Source organism: Caretta caretta, chromosome 19 (assembly GCF_965140235.1).
Source record: "Caretta caretta isolate rCarCar2 chromosome 19, rCarCar1.hap1, whole genome shotgun sequence".
Classification (NCBI taxonomy): Eukaryota; Metazoa; Chordata; order Testudines; family Cheloniidae; genus Caretta; species Caretta caretta.
The window spans coordinates 2,163,242-2,183,928 of record NC_134224.1 but is presented as its reverse complement, the minus strand read 5'-3'; the positions used below and the strand labels follow the sequence as shown (position 1 = coordinate 2,183,928).

At 46.0% G+C, this 20,687-nt stretch overlaps 1 protein-coding gene across 4 annotated transcripts in view; it reads right to left on the bottom strand.

The window, feature by feature from the left end:
* The window catches only part of GRIK3 (glutamate ionotropic receptor kainate type subunit 3), a 276,204-nt gene that overhangs the window by 22,654 nt on the left and 232,863 nt on the right, over positions 1 to 20,687 (bottom strand). For 3 of the 4 annotated variants that reach the window (XM_048825738.2, XM_048825737.2, XM_048825739.2), the window contains one exon: positions 19,794 to 20,125. In XM_048825738.2, the coding sequence (XP_048681695.1) occupies positions 19,931 to 20,125 (195 nt within the window). In that variant the 3' untranslated portion in view covers positions 19,794 to 19,930. Of the gene's footprint in view, positions 1 to 8,701; positions 8,783 to 19,793; positions 20,126 to 20,687 lie in introns of those variants that run through there. The other variant, XR_012665519.1, reaches the window with a different exon arrangement.

Here is a 20,687-nt window from a genome sequence, read left to right as displayed (position 1 = left end):
CCTGAGGGCTTCAGCCCCGGGAGGTGGCGGGGCTCAGGTAACAGGCCTCCTGCTTGGGTCTGGAGCCCTTGGGCTTCAACTTTGCCCCACCACATCCCGCCCGGGGCAGTGGCGCTTTGGCTTTGGCTCCCCCACGCAGGGCGGCGCGGTTCAGGCTGGCTCAGGCTTCTGTCCCCCGTCTTGGGGTCATGTAGTGATTTTTGTTGTCAGAAGGGGGTCATGATACATTGAAGTTTGAAGACCCCTGGCTTAGGTAATTTGCCCCCCAAAAAACCAGCAGGAGGCAGTGAAGCAGGATTACAGTTCAACCACTCCTGGTGCCCAGGCCTGTATTCACCCACTAGTCCATGCCTTTCTCCTCTGCTGCTGCTCATAAACAGAGGCAGAACTAGAGAGGTGAGTGCCATCATTCCTTTACAGGGGCCATATCATAGCCTTTCTGTGGGGGCAGAGAAGAAGGGTAAACCTGGTCAATCCTCAACTCTACCAGTGACTCGGGCAAATCACTTGATTCTGAGTGATTCAGTTCCCCCTTCTGCTTTAGTGTTTTTCTTCATACGTCTCTGCGTGTGTGTGTGAGAGACAGTGCACACGAGTCACATGCATGTGCCTGCGCAAGAGAGAACGAGCGAGAGAGCAAGAACATTGCTTCTACAAGTGACTTTTGAAACTATTGCAGGGTTTATTCAGGCCACGAAGACAGAAACTTTCCTTAATAAAACTCTGCGGATGCTAAGCAAATTTTAAGAGAAGGTGACAATTTACAAGCGACTGGGTTCAGTACAAGGTTATCTGAGTGAAACCGACTGGCCTGCAGTACACAGGGGGTCAGACTAGATGATCTCTTGGTCTTACACTCAGCGACTCTAGGAGGCAGTTGTCCTCCCGGAGTATTTACCTTCCAAGGCCTGTTTATCACACAGTGTGTGTTCTGGGTGAGCAGAGAGAGGCAGACCCTGTTAGTTTGGTCACTGTCCTGTAGTTAAGAGAGACAGGTTTTCAGCAGGCTGTAGTTGCCACAGTGAATTGTGGCTGGAGCTGTGGTTCCTGCTAGCAGCCATGCGCAGAGGATCTGTGATCTCCCTTGAGCTAGCCTAACAGTTACAAAACCAACCTGAGTGTGGCGTCAGAAGGGAGCAGCCCAGAGTGCTCCTGCCAGGTTAGCCCCCTGTTTGCTTTTGTTAACGCAGTGCTGCATTTGTGATACAGGATGTGTCTACACTGCAATAAAACATCTATGGCTGGCCTGAGTCGACTGACTTGGGCTCTCGGAGCTTGGGCTGTGGGGCTATACCATTGCAGCGTAGACCTCTGGGCTCAGCTCTGGGACCCTCTCTCCTCACGGGTTTTATAGCCTGATTGGAGCCAGCCGCAGGTGTTTCACTGCGGTGTAGACATACCCAGAGAGTCTGCCATGGGCAGCCCCAGAGGGATTCTTCATTCCAGCAGTGTCTCCGAGACAATGAAGAGACCCTTGCCTACATACCATCTTCAAGGGGCATCATTGTCTGCAGGAGCCACCGGGCATCGCAGCCCTTTACTGTCTGGCCTGGCAATATGAGGACCAAGCAGCACAAGCGGTAATGCCCTGAATACGCATTAGCCAGGGGTACAGATCAAGCGGTAGGAGGGCTCCGGACCTTGCTGACTTGGCAGAGGGCACTGTTCACATGGGAAAATACAGCAGCTTCTCCAGGGGGGAGATTCCAGGCTGCACAAAGCCGGGAAAGGCACAAACCCAAATACTGAACAGCGTGGAGTTATGCGTCCTTTGGAACTTCAGTGCTAGACTCCCTACAGGCAAGCAGCTCCTCCCATGCCCCCTGCAGCCCTCCTCCCAGCAGTGTCCAGCCTACCTGAGTAACAGTCTGTGGTGCTTCTAGGGGCAATCCTAGCAGGAGGTCTCAGCCTGCTTAGGGATAGGCTTCCCAGCTGGGATGAAATTAGGGGCAGCTGAGCCTGGTTAGGCTCAGAACCATAAATAGGAGCTGAGCTGCCCTCTGAGAGGAAAGAGGGACTGGTGTCTAGAAGCTGGGGAAAGGGGCTGCTAGTATCAAAAAGTCCTGATTTGCTTGCATAGTCTTGTGTTTGTGGGTGATTTAGTATTTAAAAATTTAAGCTGCGTGAAGGAGAAGTGGCTAAAGATGGGGATGAGCTTGGGGATTTGGCTTTGCTCTTTTCATTGCACAAGGGCCCTCTTTAAAAATCAGCTGATTTCTTGATCCTGGGCTGGCTGTGAAGTTTCCTTCCCTGCTGCTTAGGGTTGCTAACCCTCTAGGATTGGCCTGCAGTCACCAGGAATTAAAGATTAATCTTTAAAGAGTGTTGTGTGATTAAATCTCCAGGAATACATCCAACCAAAACTGGCAACCCTACTTCTGCTGTTCCAGGCTCCCAATTGTTGGGGTTCCTAGTCTGTCTCCCCGCTGTAATTCTGCAGTATGTCAAGCTAGTCCCGTCCTAGAGCCCAGCAGAAAAGCTGGAAGGCTGCTATGGAGCAGGTGGTGGGATGCAGTCTTTGAGGGTGAATATTGGTTCCGAAACAGAGCCTTCCTGTCTGCACCTCAGCCCTGACCATCAGGCTCGATGCACTGTCTGTGAAATATTAAGATGCTCAGATACCAGGGTGATAGGCACAGCATAAGGCCCTAGACAAGGAGATCGAGAGCACATACAGGGCCATACCATATTAATACATTGTATGGCATTTATACCTGGCATTTAAGGCAGCTTGGAACCACAAAATCCCTTACGTAAAAGTGAATTGTGGAGATACAGAATCCAAGCAAAGCGTGTGGGTGTGGGGGAATAGAGGAGTATTTTACACTACAGAGATAGGACAGCCATTCAAGCTAAATTACAAAGAAATTCTGACTGAATTATCTGCTGCAGCTGTATGATCACCCAAAGGATGTATCGGGATTAGTGTTTTTATAAGCAATGCACTCCCTTAGCATAAAGGCTTCATGCCACAGACTGTCTAATACTTTCTGTGCACTGGGTGGGAGTAAGTGCATTGGGGATCTGTTCGGCCAGCCCACCCCACCCCAGCAGGCTGAGCAGGTGAGCCACTAACCAGGAGGGCATGGTTATGTGGCATGAGGAGCTGAAGAAGTGTATTTACAGTCCTTCATTGGTAGTCGATCATCCCAAGAGCGAGAGCCTGGCAACAAATGTTCTAGCTGGGACTCGTATCGCTATGCAGCCCGCTCTGCAGAAGGGAATACATGGCTCATTTACATAATAGAAACGGCAGCAAAATAATAAAATAATAATGACAAATACTTTTTAAACTCTCTAATTATACCTCACGGTGCTACTTCAGCTGGGCCAGAAAAAGAGATTGCAACATGGCTGAAATATTCACAACAAAAAGAACTCTCTTCCTACACTATTAAATTATCCCCAAATGACATTTTCCATAGTTCCCCCCAACTCAAGAGCTGTAATGGTTGTGGGTATGCAGGGTTTAGGGGATTGCTAAGGAGATGAGAGAGAGTCCCTCACTTCTAGCTCATTGCCTGGTTCCAGCCCTGACTCAGGGCAGGATGGGTTGGATGGTAGGAAGTGGGACACAGAGCTGTTTGTCATTTCAGGGCAGTGGTGTGAGAGTGACTGTTCGTGGGACATCATTTCTTTGTCTGTTATGTAGTGGGCAAGTGATACAGTCATTAAAAAAAGGAAGAGGGGGATTAATTCCTCTGTTCCTTGTGGGTGGTCTCTGCAGAGAAGTAGAAGATTGACTGGGTCATCGGGATTGAACTCCTCGGTCATCCTGAGTGGGGATCCCTTCATCTCCAGATGATGGGGGGAAGTTTGCACAACTGCTGTCTGTGCTCTGTCTATGTGGAGGATGAAAAAGACTCCAAACTCGAGGATGGTGAAAAATAGCACTGGCAATAAAATATGAAAACAAGAATTCCCCTGCACCACTGTGGTGTCTGAGGTTGTGTTTATGTATTGGATGCCTCATGCTCTCCTCCCAAAATATTCTGGGATGCTTTGTGCAAGATTTGGGCAGTGATGGATTTTCACTGTCTGTTTCATAGGCTCGGTCTAGTGGAGAGACCACTGGGCTGGGAGTTGAGCTCTGCCGCTGACCCATTGTCTGACCTTGACAAGTCACTTGCCTCCTTCCCAGCCTTTGTCTGTCTGATCTCTTTAGACTGTAAGATCTTTTGGACAGGGACTGTCTCTTACCATGTGGCTGTTCAGAGCCTGGCTCAGTGGGGCCCTGATCTTGGGTGCTATTGTGATACAAACAGCAAATAAAACCGTAACAGGGAAGAGCCCACACTTCCCCGAGCAATGAACATTGGAATGGTATAGCTGGTACATGGCAGCGTGCAGTTTTGCAAATGAAATAATAAAAAAAAAAGGATCTTCAGGTCTGCAGAAGATGGGGGGAGGGTGAAGAACATAAAGACAATTGGTGCTTGAGGGCAAAGAAGAAGACAGCTTGGGCCTGGCATGTAGTGCAGCAAACGCTTTGCAATGGTTCATCTGACCCCTGTAGCTGCCACGGTCTCCAAGACCTCCACTGAGCTGCTGAGTAAGTGCTGGAAGTTGCCTTAAAGTGGCACAGGGCAGTTTAAATTCAGCAAGATCACAGGGGATGTTAGCAAGGAGAATGTCTGTGAGTTTGCTTTGTGGAGACTGACCCATTCCCGGCCACCAGGTACGGCTGGCCTAGGCTGTATTATGATGCAGACCAAACTCTAGAAAGATGCTGCATGAGTTCCAATAATAGTAAGAAGGACAGGAGGACGTGGGGCCCCTTAGAGACGAACCCATTTATTTGAGCCTGAGCTTTCGTGAGCTACAGCTCCCGCCATCGGATGCAAGGTCTCAAAAGCTCAGGCTCAAATAAATGTGTTTTGTCTCTAAGGGGCCACACGTCCTCCTGTTCTTTTTGCGGATACAGACTAACACGGCTGCTCCTCTGAAACCAATAATAGTAATAACTCGTAGCATGAATACAGTTGTCCAGCAGCTCACCTGCATTACTTCAGCTTTCCTGGTACCAGTAATAACCAGTGAAGAAAAGCCACGTGTGGTGAGAGAAATACATTTGAGTTTCAAGGAGCAAAGGCTAAGAGCTTTCCTGATATGACTGAATGTAGAGTCCCATAGCACCTATCTTTCATTCCAAGTATGCAGAAAATGCATTTGACTTATGAGGAGAGGCTGAGGGAGCTGGGATTGTTTAGTCTGCAGAAGAGAAGAATGAGGGGGGATTTGATAGCTGCTTTCAACGACCTGAAAGGGGGTTCCAAAGAGGATGGCTCTAGACTGTTCTCAATGGTAGCAGATGACAGAACGAGGAGTAATGGTCTCAAGTTGCAGGGGGGGAGATTTAGATTGGATATTAGGAAAAACTTTTTCACTATGAGGGTGGTGAAACACTGGAATGCGTTACCTAGGGAGGTGGTAGAATCTCCTTCCTTAGAGGTTTTTAAGGTCAGGCTTGACAAAGCCCTGGCTGGGATGATTTAACTGGGAATTGGTCCTGCTTCGAGCAGGGGGTTGGACTAGATGACCTCCTGAGGTCCCTTCCACCCCTGATATTCTATGATTCTATGAAAGGCCCTTAGTGCTAGGTGAAGTGCAGTTAAGGGAGACTAGAAGTGATATAAGAGGAATAAATTTCTTGAAGACCCTGTTCTGCCATGCTCAACTTGGGATGGTTTCTGGTGCCTTTAGTCACAGTGAGTTGTACCTCACAGAGCAAACGGCCCTGCTGATGTCCACAGAACGGGTGACAAGTATGGTAGAATCAGACCATAAGTAATTACAACTAATGCCAGTGTGGTCACACTCAAGCAAACTTCTCCACTTGGGAAATGTGCAAGTCTTGTGGTGCCAAATCAAAGCTGATTCTTTGACACACACATATTAGGATAGAGCCTGTAATTAGCAGGGTATGATTAAGCATCATTTATCACAAGGTGGTATTTTGTGGATCTGCATTAAGCCACAGCCAGGATCACTGAACTGTAAGAATAGGTGCTGGAACAAGAGGTGCGGGGGGGTGGGGTGGAAGCGGCACCCCCTGACTTGAAGTGGTTTCCTGTATATACAGGGGTTTACAGTTTGGTTCAATGGTTCTCAGCGCCTCTCCTATACAAATTGTTCCAGCGCCCCTGGCTACAAGCTCTGTTTGCTGAAGATCCCAGGCCTGATTCCCATTAAGTCTGGTTCCTATTTTGATACTATGCTTTCAGTTTTTGGAATAGAGGAAGAATATTGCTTTTAGCGTGGCTTTCACCCTGTCAAAGGGAAAATCCCCAGGATAGACAAAGCCTAAGATAATTATTGTCCTGGCAAAATCCCATTCTTTCCAAAAGGTTGGAAAGGTGTTTGTCTCCAAATAGAAACTAAAGAAAACTTTCTGTGCTCTCTGTGAGAGATGAAGTCAAAGAGACTACAAATCAGATTGCTCCTGCCTTTGCCGCTGATTTTCTATTTCCCCTTCAGCAAGTCATTTAACCTCTTAGTATCTCAATGTCCTCATCTGTAAAATTAGGGTAGGAATATTTGTCTGCCTCACAAGGCTAGTATGAATATTAACTCCTATTTACTAAGCACCTTGAGACCTGAGGTGAAAGACATTGGGTAGATGAACTCCTGAGGTCCCTTCCACCTCTGATATTCTATGATTCTAGATACAAAGTATTATTTATATTGTGGTTTATTTTTACCATTATTCTTTATTATTAAACACTGATTTGAACTAGCTCATTAGCCGTTGGTGTCAGAATGAAAACAGAAGCCTCTTCTGTCGGGAAGGATCTCTTCTCCCTTTTCATGCCCAGAGGACAGTGCATATTTGCTCCACCTCATTCCCCGTGCAGAGAAGTCAGCACAAGGCTGGCATTAGATTTCTTCTAGTGCAGGACTTCTTGGCTGCTGCCGTGCAATGGGCGTTGCATCCCAAAGTCACTCTGCTAACCAACCAAAGCTATTTCAAGGTGCATTATGCACGGAGCCCATATGTTACTCAAGTGCTGCCAAAGGAATTCTTGTTTACTAACATCTTGCTTCACCTTATTTCCAGAGAATGCTAAATGGCCCCATTGACACCTTTTATCCTAAGTGATATTAAAGCACTGGCTGCTGAATATAAACTCCCCTGCAGACAGATACGCATTTAAAGGTCTGGTTTTCAGAGAGTGCAAACACTAATGCCTGCAAAGGGAGCGACGGGAGCTCAGCACCTCAGATACTTCAGGCCCAAACTTTTTAATAGTCTGGACCACGTCTTATCTTGTGGACCCACCTCCTGTCCCATTGGTGTCAGACAGGCCACCCTTCCCCCATGAACGTCCACGGGGCAGCCACAGCATTGCTCATTTGGCCAAGAGTAACGTTAAGAACATATTTAATGCTTTTTAACTTTTCTTAATGCTAGTCAGTGGCTGGAAACAAGGAGGAGAGCCAACACCCCTGTGGCCACTGGCATCTAAGCATGCCTTCATAGTCCCACCCCCACCCCCTTCTCTCTCCTCCCCGTGCAGATACTGGTGTCAGATCCCACCCACTGCTTCCTGTTTATGTAATATTAATGAATGATTCATGCTGCAAACAGCTGGTACAAGAATGGAGCCTCCTGGGGCCATGAGGAATGGGAATGGAGCCATTTTCTTCTGTTCATGTCTCATTAGCGAGATTGCTTCCCTGGAGCAGCCTGATGTGGCAGATCCCCGCAACGGCAGTGCAGTCCTGGGCCTGATGTGAAATTCAAATTTGCCTTCACACCCCATAAATCTCCCCCTGGTGCTGAGACTGAGCCTCTTGCGAACGGGGAATGGAATTCTGCTGCCTTCCCCACCCCCAGCCTATTCATCAAAACTCGCTTTCATTCGCTTTGCCTTTGAACAGCATGGCATGTACTTTGGGGGCAGGACCTGGGCGTGGGTCCCTTCTGCCTTCCCAGTCCCCGCTCGGGTCAGAGAACGTATTACAAACTAGGAGAGTATCTACAGAAAGGGAGGGGAGTGTGGGGGCCTGTGCCCCAGCTCTGGAAACCCTCCTTCCAGTGCCAGCGGCTGATTTTGGCCCTGGGTCCAGGTATGCTTCAAGAAGTTGATGGTGTAGAAGCTATCAGAGGAGAGGTGAATCATTGAGCTCCTGTCCTCTCTGTCTAGACAATGAGTTTTCGAAAGGTTGGAGGCCCCATGGGAATACATAAAGGATGAAATTCTCTCCTGGGCAGAGAGCCAGAACAAGGGCAATGCACCATGTAAATACAAGGACTCGCCATCAGAGACTGCTAGTGCTCTGGGTAGGGGACAATTTCAACAACCATGATGGTGCATCCAAAGAGGGTCATTTTCATTGCAACGGGCCAGAAAAGCAGCCCGGACACACATCCAATGAGCCATTTAGCCCTTCTGTGGTTCTGTAGTGGTATGTAGAGCTCCACTGGACACAGAGCTGCTCTGCTGTGCCCCAGCTGTTGGCCTGTGGTCCCATCTTCCATCCAGAGACAGCATGGTTTAAGTAGTGGATGAACCCGTGTGCACAGGGAGCCATCAGGATGAAAGGCACTGTCTCAACCTGAGACATTCCTATTATTGAATATTGGGTCCTGGGAAAGCCTGTTTGTGTGCAGCTTGTACTGGGCTGGGAAGAGCTCCGAGGAGTGGGGGGAAGGAACATTTAATAGTAAATTATTATTAAATGAAGCTGTAGGTCTTACCTTGTGGGGTGCTTGATGTCCAGTTGACACTGAACGATGGGCCTTGTCTGGCCTCTAGGTTCCGGGCTGGCTTTCACAAAACTGAAAGACAATTTCTCCCAGAAGTGAAAAGGATCAAATTTGACCCAATATCAAATTCGTGACACTCTGGCTGGAGAATCCCAGATTTCACAGGTTGCTGCTTCCAGGACAGAGGAAGTGGCTGTGCATCGAGGCTGTCTGAGAGCTGTGAAAAGCAGGCCCAGACTTCCCAGAATTGTTGTCAGGGATGAAAGAACAGTTTGACGTTAGGAATACATTAATAAGTAAAAACCAGGCTGGCTGCTCCATCCACAGAGTCCAGACATCCATTCGATGGATGGGAGTTCAGGGAACAGCTGATGGGAGGAAATGTGGCTGTGCCCACCAATGTAAAGAAAATTCTGCCAGTGCAGCCTGCTTGTATAGACAAGGCCTTGTGGGGTTGAAGGAAGGAATGATTGACGGAGAGGGGGACTTGGACTAGCGACAGGTTAGCCAAGGAGTTAATGGGAAGTTAACTGTAAAGCTAGAATACTTCATGCTGCTGAACTGCAGGAGGGACCCGGGGAACAATTTCCGGAAGTTTGTCTTAGCTATTTCAGGTGCTTTCTGCATTGGGAAGAATCTAAAAATCTTGGGGTTTTACCATCTGCCTCAACTGCTTTGTTCTAGAAACCTACCTGGGAAAGTCACTAGAACAGCTTTTGTAGCTGGACTCCCAGCACTGTCTGGTTACCAACAGGTGTTTAAATATACAACTCTGGCCTCCTGAGAAATCTGATATTTCAGCTTCTGGCTGAAAATATCCAACGCAGAGGCTGATGGGGAACGTTAAAAGGAAATGTTACCAAACTTTCACAAAAGTCACAAGCAGATTTGGATTCAAGTTGAGTTTCTAGTAAAGGTGCAGCTCTGTTCTAATTTAATTCAGACTGGTGTGTCTAGGCCAACAAAATTCTGCTCCCTGGAGTTTAGGTCTTAACAATTTTGAGTCATTGGACATTTTGGGCCCAAGTCTGTGCTCACATGGGCAACTCCCATCAGGGATGCAGAGCTGTGACTAAGGAGAAAATTCATCCAGTTTGTCCCTTTTTGCTCCTTTTCCCATAAGGAATCCGTTGATTCTTCCTCCCCTTTTCATTTACCGTCCCCTTGCAGACAAGTCAGGTCTTGGTCAGTTTTGATCTGAAGACCTTGCAGGTAGCATGACAGGAAGGGAGGCTACCTAGTGCTTAATGCAAAGGCCTGGGAGTCTGTAGTTCTGCCACCGACCTACCATGTGGCCTGGTCAAGTCACTTGGCCTGAATTTCCTCATCTTTTAAATTGGAGTTAGATGCTCCATGGGCCAAAGTAACTCCTGGTATAATATTAAGTGAGTGAATTCACAGTAGGGATGAATTTTACAATATTAAACTACCTTGTAGGTCCTCAAACACAAGGCATTGTACAAGTACAAAGATACTTTAATTATTATAAAAAGAAAAGGAGTACTTGTGGCACCTTAGAGACTAACCAATTTATTTGAGCATGAGCTTTCGTGAGCCACAGCACGAAAGCTCATGCTCAAATAAATTGGTTAGTCTCTAAGGTGCCACAAGTACTCCTTTTCTTTTTGCGAATACAGACTAACACGGCTGTTCCTCTGAAACCTTTAATTATTATGCATCTTTACAGATATTTGTACTGTACCGATTACTATCGGTATTTAAATGTAATAAACCACCTCCTGCTGCCATGCCTTTCACATGCTCTTCTTAAACGGACTAACCTCACTGTATTTTTGACCCTACCCTCTAAGTTGTGACTGTCTTCCAGAAAACCAGGCATGTTCTGCTGTGTAAGTCAGAGCTTCGTCAAATCCTTCATAACTGAAGAGGGTTTAAAAGAGAGAAAGAACAGGGCAAAACGTAATGTGACAGCAGAGAATGACTGAAAATCCAGCTGTCCTTTTGCCCTGCACAGGGCTAATGGCACATGCTGAGAAGTGGCAGAACGGGTGATGCAGGCTGAGATGTGAGGTGGGATCAGATTTTCTGAGATTCAACATGAGGAAAATACCCACCCAGACCTAGAGACAAACGCCCGGATGCTACATTCGAAAATGAGACTTTGTTTAAATAAATAAATCAATAAATAGGCATTACGAAAAATTGCTTTCCCTGATCATCTGAAAGAATTTTCAAAGCTTCCTGGTTGAAGAGAGAGAAGTGGGAAGATAGATGGGCAGCTTTTCCTCCCCTCCCCTGTTGCTCCTTTGTTCCCCCTCTCTCACTCCCTGGGACTAATTAACACTGAAAGGTAATGCATTTTCCCTTTTTGTGACTGAAATCTATTGTCAGAGTAATTATTCATGCCTGGCATGATTGGCAGTTTTGAGGTGGCAGGTTCATGGTCAGTGAAAGGTGATTCATTGACTGATAAGGTTAATTGCTCTCCCTCGTTACTGACCACCTCTGACTAACGATTCATGTTGACAATTTTTCATATTATTAATGCAGACCTAAGCTTGCGTTGCTGGCTCAGACAAGGTCTGCCTGGCCTAGCCTGACTTGTGCTTTTCTAGTTAAGAGAAAACAGCCTCTTCCCTGATTCAGCCTACACCATGTGCGTGGATTTAGCTACCGTAGACACCGCTGTTGTGCTAGGTTATGTAGCAGGAGCCTTGCAAGAACATCTGCTGCTTTTTCCCTTTTTTGACATATTCTCTGCATATTGATCAGAGTTCAGAACCTAAAAGTGAATCTCTGCCATCCTCTGACACACTCTTCTGGGCACAAATTTCAAGGCTGCCATTTTCCAGGTGCTGGGAGAGAATAGAAATGAGAGAATTTATGAGTGTGCCCCTTAAAAATAATTAATATGGAAAGGAATTGTTTGTGCCTTTCCAGCGTGCAATAAGTGAAGGCTTTGTGGTTAACAGGCTAAATCCCATTTTCAGTAGTGACCTAGGGTGCACTTGAGCAAGTCCCATTGTCTTTCAGTGATCCTCGGGCTCCTAGAAACCAAAGTAACATTTGAAAATGGGACTTAGGCTCCCAAGTCACTTATGTGCTTTTGAAAATTTGACCCTGTGCCTACCGTCAGGCCTCTACTCATGACAGAGTGGAGTCTTCCTCGGAGAAATGTCTCCGCAGAGAACTTCTCAATACTGTGGCCTATCTTTTCAAATGCAGCCATTCACTATATGTGAGCAATTTGAAACCCTTGGGGCCTGACCTTCATAGGAAAGAAGAATGACCTTGTAGTTAAAGCACTGGATGGAGCCTCAGGAGGTCTGACTTTGCTGCATTTATGCCCCAACTAACTTTGCATAAATGACTGACTCACACTGTGCCTCAGTTTATCCATCTGTAAATTGGGGTCATTTTTTTGCATACCCTTTTGATTGTCTTTTCCCTTTAGACTGTAGGCTCTTTGGGGCAGGGGCTGTCTCCCACTATGTGTTTGTGAAGTGCCTTGTACAATGGGGCTCAGATCTCAGTTGGAGCCTCTCAGGGTTAATGGAAGTGATAGTAATCTTGCCTCCAATATTCTCCTCAGCCTACACATGCAGGGTTTCCTATGGCACATTTCACTCAAAATGTCAGAACTGAGATGCAAGGTACAGATAGAAGAGTAGAATTTTCCCCCTTAAATGCCGAAATCTAAGCTCCCTGGCTTAATATAATAAAGCAGAACTGTAAAGAGTTCATACTAATAAACATTGGCCTTTTGAGTCCTTTAAGCTTTTATCAAGCTAATAAGATTTTTAATTGCCATTAGACTCACATCAAAGTGGGGAAGATGTAAACAGGTTTTCTAAGACTTGGAGCCCACAGGGAATCTGTGAGCCTTTCCTAGACTCGGTGAATCTAGCATCCGTTCATAAGGAAAAGCACAACTTCAGCCTGCGTGCTATGTAATATAGGGAGCACATGTTTACAGGCAGTGCCTTGTGAAGCATCAGGACTTTATTACCTACCCTGCGTAGAACTTTCTCTAAGGAAGGGGGGTAAGTCCCATCACCAGTTCGTGTCTCAGCAAACGTAGGGCAAATGTGGGAGTCTTTCCATTGACTTCAGTGGGTTTTGGAATCGGGCCCAGATGCCCAGTTCTCCAGGCTTTTCATCAGAACACAAACCCCTTTGATAATATGAAGAAGAATCATAAGGAACGTCCATGGGCTGAATTCAAGCTTTTTATGGTGGCTGCTGCTTCTTTCTTCCAGAGTCCAAAGCACTCTGCTCTGCGCTTAGCAAATACTGACCTAAAAGTGCAGCGCAGCAGAGCCAGTTGGGAAACACTAAATATTTTCTATGAAGAACTTCCAAAGAAATACAATTTTTTTCCTCTTTTGAGGAAACTTTTTGCTGATTTTTCCCCCCCCCCCCTGATTATTAACAAAACAAAAACTGTAGAAAAAAAATCATGGCTTTCAGTTTCCCTTCTCCCAACCCCCTTCTTTTCCTCACTGGAAAATGGAGAGAAAAGTGTTGATTTTGGGGTTTTCATTGAAAACATTCAGAAAAATATGGCTGAAACGAAAATGTGCCAGTGAAATTTTCATTTCAGGGTAAAAAAGCCATTTTTCAACCCCCCCCCCCTTTTTTTTTTTTTTTGAGGAAAATATTTTGACCAGCTCAACTCTGCATCCCCAACCTGCCCTCATGTGGCCTGTGCATTAGTGGAGAAGGCCTGGGTGGTTTCCCAGCTGGCACGAAATGACAACTCTCCTTATTGATGGGGACACTGAACTGGAGAAGTTGCCAGGCGTGTCTTCTTGTGCTGTGGATTTTACCCTTTGGGGTAAAAGCTCGGCTTGGAGTGGGTTTTGGTTCTGTTGTGTGATATTTTTGTTTGTTTGTTACAAGGTTTTTAATGGGGGGGGGGGAGAAAAGAGGAGGGAGAACTATCTGTCTAGAAGGGGAATCAATTAGGGAAGTCATTAAACAATGTAGTTGCTCTTAAGACACAGATTCCAGCAAGGCTAAAGAGGCACCTTTAATACAAATGGGCACAAACTGTTTTTTCCTAGAAATTATTTTTTATTTAAAATTTAAAACCATATTACCTCATACAGCAAACTGTGCACTTTGATATATCACAGTGTCTTAAAAAGGAAAATAATCAGAATTTTTTTTCTTTTTTTCCTGGAAATTTTATTTACATCAGCCTAGAATGATCAGCAAGTAACACAGTTACTATGAAACCAAAATTGTTACAAAATGTTTACAAAAAACTATATTCATAGAAATTCTGCATGTCCACAAAGGAAAATCCCCTGAATGTCACAGAGACCAGTTTTTTGAGAAACATGTCAAAGAAAATTATAGACAGCAAAGGGCATTCTACAACAATGCTCAGAAATCCATATCCTCCAGGCAGACTGGCTTTAACTGGCAAGGCACAGCCCTAACTTTCCAGAGCAAGGGAGCTGTGATTAAACCAAACAACGTGTTGAGTATGTTTCAACCTGGTCTCTCTCACAGCAGGATGGCACATAGCACATGGCTCAACTTTGTGAGATCACGAATGCTGCATAATGACTTCCAGTGCTGGCATTCAGCTGCCAGAACTGCACTGATGTCTAGAGGGAGAAATACTGGGGCCCAGACCTGGCAGAAAGCTCTACCATGGAAACATACGATAACGTTTCTGACCCAACCCCCTTCCCCTCCACACACACCTCTGAGAGAACAATAGCTATCTTGAAACATATTCCCACCCCCTTTGCATATTCTGTCTGTTGGTGTATATGTAGGCTGAGTGTTGGGTGCTGGAAATTTACACTAGAAATTAGCCCCCCCAAAATTGAAAAAATGACCCAACTTTTACCACAGTGAGAGTTTGAAAGATTTGTAACCATGGAAAAACCCCAAACCAACCCATCCTTGTGTTACTTCATTGGTCTTACAAGAGACTAAGAAGGAGACATTGAATACTGTAAGAGTGACAGTGAACTGAAACTGCAGCATTTTATACCAACGTTTTTTTCCACGCCTCCCCCCCCCCCCAAAATGTGTGTGATTGATTTATATGCAGTGGAAGTTAATTACTTTGTGACATTTATTTAAGAAACATGTATGTGGTGTGTGTGACAAAATGATTTGCAAAGTATTTTTAGTTTGTATTAAATTTTCTACCCATCCCAAAGTTTCCTTTCAAATGTATGTTTAGCTCCTAGTTCACCACTTCTCCACAATCAGAGATTGCATGGTGCACACTTTACCTTTGCTAGCCAGTCCAAAGGCCTGATGCACCCCCAAGGATTAGTGGAGGCAAGGGGATAGAGTCTGATCTCGGTTATACCAATGCAAAGGCAGCGTAGTTTGAAAGCAACTTTAGTCAGATTTATACCAGTATAACAGAGATCAGAAACTGTACTGCCCCATCCCTAAATTTTGGTTGAAATGAACCAATCTAACTGGGGGGACCCCTCCCCCCAAATAAAGGCAATGGGCCAGATCCTCAGCTGGTGTAAATTGGTGCTGTTCTTTGAAGCCAATGGAGTGAAGTTGGTTTACACTGGCTGGGAATCTGGACCAATAGACGTAGCTCAACGAAGGGAATGGGATTAATCAGTAACAATGAGGTGCAGCCAGGACATTCAGGAGCCTGAAATTGCAAGCTGCTAAAGAGAATGAGCAGAGCAGGGTTTGTACGGCCCCCTGGGACAAGAGTGGTCACTATCCAGGCTCCACAAACTGCCTCCAGCCATACCCGAGATCCCTTTCTGTTGGGGTGGGGCAAGGAGGGCAGAATGGCAGGAGACATAGAGACCTCTCACCCTTCCACTCTTCCTGTGGCTTTTGTAGATCATTGCCAGATGGCATTAGAAAAATATGATGGCATTCTGGTAATATATACAGATAGTATTTAAAAACCTTTGTATGTGTATCATATACTTTTAACAATATATACTTTTAGGCATGTGCACGTCTGTCTCTCTCTCTATATATATATGAATGAGAGCAGAGCTTACGGGATGGTAGTTGCAGTGAGACACTGATTGCACAGATGTGGGTGGTTATGAAAGATCTGCACCACAAGGAAACCTATTCGGCATCTCAGTAAAGGCCCAGGAGAATCTGCGTTAGAGGCGGGGAACAGCCCATGAGGAGATGAGGCCTGAACTGCTGCTGCTTGTGGACTATACGAGAGATGTTGCCCCCACCTTTTAACAGTTACAGATTCACTCATCCTCCTGGCTCTGAGCTACCCACATTCCCCTCTGTGCATTCCACAGTCCCTTTGCTATTTACACCGCTGGGTCCATACGCCTCCCTGGCCTCTGCTGGGTACACACGCCAGCACCTTTAGGACTCCTTGTGGTTCTGCTGTCCATTCTGTCACTAACCTGTACACCTGTCTGTGTCTGGCTTCTGGCTATTTCCTCTCTATTCCAACAGGATTTTCTCCATATTCAGCAGCAAGCAGCTGTTCTGTAGGGCTGAAAGTTTTCATACTCAGGATTTTAAACATTTAGAAGCATGAAATGGGCTATTCTTTCACGGACAGTTTACTGTAATTGTGGAGATAGAGAAAAAGTTAATCTGCAAGGATTTTTCTTGCTGGTCGCAAACAGTGGTAATTCCACATGGTCGTCTGTAAATTTGGGACAACGGTGACAGAAACTCACTCGTCACATTGTTTGTGACAAGTAAATGGTGTTGGTTAAATTTTATTCTTTAAAATAATTTTCTAAGGAGTGAAATGATGATACTTTGTATAGTCTTGTTACTACTCACCCTGTTGGAGCATTTAAAGGGGGGGCCCTTTTTTTTTTTTTTTTTTAAGTCCAGCAGGGTTTTGACTTTGCTTTTACCTTCCCCTTGATTGTGAAATCTATTTCTAAGAGCTTGGAAAGCCCAGAAGAAAAGTGTAAAAATGGCCTGTCTGAAATGCCCCCAGATGTGCAAAGAGATGGAGAAGGAAAATAATTAGTTTTGGGGGAGGGAGGTATTTTTTCCACCCCACTTTCTGCTCTTCGTACATTTCTTAATTTATTGCTGTTTTAGTGACAGAGATGGTGTTGCTGTTGGGATCCAACCCCTTTGGATCAAACACTGAATTTGAAGTCAGCCAGGTTTTTGGAAGTCAAACAAAAGCGGTCTAAATTCAGCTTGAGTGAGGCTAGGAATGGAGACAGGTATGAGGTGGCAGGGCAAAACATGGCTAAGTCACCTACCTTGTCACAATTAAACGGAGTTGCTTTCTGTGAGTCAGCAATCAGATTGGTGCCTATTGCTCTTGGGATGGTGCTCTCCCTCTGAAGGAGGCTGGCACAAAGCCTACACACCACACTTACGTCCCACTTCAATCCCGTTCTGCCTGGTTTGAGGGCCGAAGAGGGATTTAAGTGGGCCGTGGCCCACTGCACTAGGGTGAATTTCACCCTTGGTCACCCAACTCTGAGGAGTCTGACACACACAGAGAGTTTCACCTCTAACTTGTCATGGCATCTATGAAAAGAAAAGGTGAGAATAGTGGCAAATTCTCTGCCAAATGGCTAATTTTTATCAGGATCATATGCAAGAAAAGCTACCATTTTATTTCAGGATAAAACATTGTCTTTTTTCATTGTGTGAAGAAACCAAACCAAAGTACGTGCTCTGGTGAAAAACAGCCACAGTTCTCCCTGGAGCAAATGTGCTAATTCGGCCCAAACACCACCACCCTAAAAACTAAAACTGAACAAAGTAAAGAAAGAGGAGGGTCAAAAATGCTAGTGTGTCTTAGACTGCAACTGCAAATGGATTTGTTTCTTTGGGGTCAGGCGAAATCTCTAAAAATGTTTCTAAATAAGAACATGAAAAATTGGATTAGTTTAGCAGCTGACTCCTGCTGTAGCCATAAAACCTTCCTAAATTCACACTATGTAGGGTGAGATTTACCCCGTGAAGAGACCAAGCACAAGGCATTACTTAAAGCCCCGCTAAAGCCCTCAAAATAGGACTTAAGTGGTATATAAGCTTCGTGTTGGCCCTGTATGTGGGAGGGAACATCAGCCTTGAGGATTAGCCTCTGTTCTGATGGGAGAGAATGGAAGGTGCAGGGAGTCCCTATGGCAGATTTCTAGCGATGCTACATTAAAAGAGGAAGTTGAGCATCATTTTCCTTCACACTAAATCCTCCCCATAATCGGGCAGCGTCAAATCCCTGAACTGATTTTTTCAGCACATTTCCCACAACGTTTTAGAAAAGCATCTCTGCACGTTGCAGCCTATCGCTGGTTCTGCACAGGGCCAGGAAGGAAATGAGCCAGTGGCATGTCACATTGAACACTGTTATGTGATGCTCTGAGGGGGCAGAATGCAAAAAAACCAAAACCAAAAAAACAAACCCTACTCAAAGATTACCTCTAAATCAGCTCACGCGTCTTTGGTAATTCTGACTGAATGCATCTGCAGGACCAGCCTTGTGGGACAAGCAACCTGGGTAGCTGCTGAAAATCCGAGCGCCATTCATGGAGAATGTTTTAAATGGGAGTTTCTTGTTTGTTTGGTGGGTTTTTGGTAGCGTAAAATGGCAATGCATTTGTTGTAGGACACTGAGTGCACTGGGAGAGCAACAGTGAAATGTTCTGGCTCATCCAGGGTGCTGTTTGACTCAAGACTGGTCCTGTCTATTTGGACCAAGATCTTCTTTGCAAGTCTGCGATGTCCCACAAACCCCCAAATTAAACATTAATTTTAAACTAAACAAACAACCCGGCTCTCCCTGCCTGTCAGGAATATGAAACCAATGCAGCCATAATTTACTGCCATCAAACTTGCTGGAGTTAGTAACATTTGGTGTGTCTACACTGCAATGTTAGCCCAGGGTTTGAACTCAGGCTTCAAGCCTAACCCCTTTAAGTCTACGCACAAATCACACTAACCCAGGACTTGGATCCAGGGTCCCAGGACCGCATGGAAGTGGAGGGTCCAAGCCTGAGTCAAGCCAAGACCCAAGGTCCAAGCCCTATTGCTCTGCAGTGTAGATGCGGCCCCACTGGACTCGTGCTCTGGGAGTCTGCCAGAAATATCCCACAATCCCATAGGCAGACTTTCTTTGTCCTCTGGAGAGTCAAGTTTTCCCACACTGCACCATGAACAAATGGCTAGAGAGGCCGCATTTTTGGCGGGCTCTAGGAGGCCTGGCATATGGGTGGTTGGACTCGATCCACATACTGCAGTGTAGATGCTGGAGTCCCAGGTTGGGACCCAGGGTTCAACAATTCCTAACCTGGGGTTACAAATGAGTGTAGACACTCAAGCCCTAGGTTAACAAACTTGAATTCTATTAATCCTGGGCTTTTCATTGCAGAGTAGACTTACCCATTAGCTTCCCAGAAACAGCTCCCTCACTTTCCCTTCGTGTTAATGCTGAAGTCTAGATTTTTCTAAGGGGAACGTGACCTTCCCACAGGCTGTGAAGGAGCTAGTGACCTGAAGATCACAATCCCGCCCTGGCATTGCAGGGGGAATTGGCACAGGAGGATTTTGTTCATTGTTTTCAGATGGCAGCAGTTTCTGGTGCACTATCCTAATCCTATGCCCTGTGTCTGGGAGTCCATTAAAGATCATTTGCCCCTTCTTAGCCGCTGTCTGACTCCGATGTATTTCCACACGCCTTTTTGCATCACACGCACGCGTGGACTTCCCGCTCTCGACGACAAGAAGCCAGCACAGCATTGAGGTAAAAGGTCATGGTGGACTGCTTCGAGAGAAGGCAGCAGCTTTGACAATTGTTTTATTTATTTATATTTGTTCCCCTTCCCAGTCATTCTATCCTAAATGTGCTGTGTACGTCAGTTCGGAATAGATGCTCAGGTGGACTGTCATTCAATCCACATCTGTACTGTACTCACAAAATGTTTCTTTTTTATTGCCATGCTAAAGGAAGCCTGGGGTTTCGGGGGGCTCCTTGTTATCCACTGAGGGTCAGTCCGGCTTGATTCTTGCTTGCCTCCATGTGTGTTCAATATGTAAACATCAGACTCCTGGATGTGTAGTGTGTTTGGACTCCATGAGGCCTATAGGATCTAAGCCTTTTTAAAAAAATAAAACCAGGTTACAGTCCATGCTTTGAAGTTCCCGTTCCTGTTCTGGCGACCGATGGAGTTGTGTTAAAGGCCTTGTTCTTGAAACTGAACCAAACTAGGATTTTTATCCCTTCCTCCCTAATGGAGAGAGCATCCGATCCCGCCTCCAGCAAGTCCCTCCCTCCACCCCAATCCCGGTTCCCTATGGAAACACGGGCGTCAGCCCAGTATTGCACGTCATGCTGTCCTTCCCTGGTAGCCGTCTGTCGTTGAACGTGTGCATGTTGATCACGGCATCCGTCTTCACCATGATGGGTGGCTGGGCTTTGTGTTTGACCCTCCGCTGGCAGGTGAGTGACAACCGGATCTCGTCGGCCATGGTGCTGCAGAAGGAGCGCTGGGGAAGAGTGGAGGCAAAGGGTTTTGTTATTCCTAGGAAGGTGTTTCGAGAACTGTCTGCACAGAGGGCCAGCATGCTTCCTATGTACCACTCTGCACAGGGCTGTGGAGGCCATTGGTGGGCCCCTATGCACACGGGTGAGATTTCCCCATCAATCTATTGAGACTGGCTAAAGACAAAGCATAGGTTACTGTAAGAAATTGCAGGGGCGTTCCCTGTTCCCTGGGAGTAGGAATGCTGTGGCATGCTGAGTGTCACAGGACTGCTGCGGCCTGACCTGGGCTGGCTCGTTTACTGGTTTTTGCTTATGCCAACTTATTTCAGTCTCTGGTTATAGAAGTTACTCATACACACAATTATTATGTTCTGCGTAACATCGCTGTATACGCAGCACAAGGTAAAAAGTATGAGGGGCATAAACCCTCTTCCATCAGGGGCAAATGGCAACCATGAGAGGTGGGCCTGGCCACACTTTCTGTTAAGATTCCATTTAGAAATAGTGTATAAAGGGTTAACTAATGAGGAATAGTGCATGGAATACTATGCCAGTTCCCTGGTT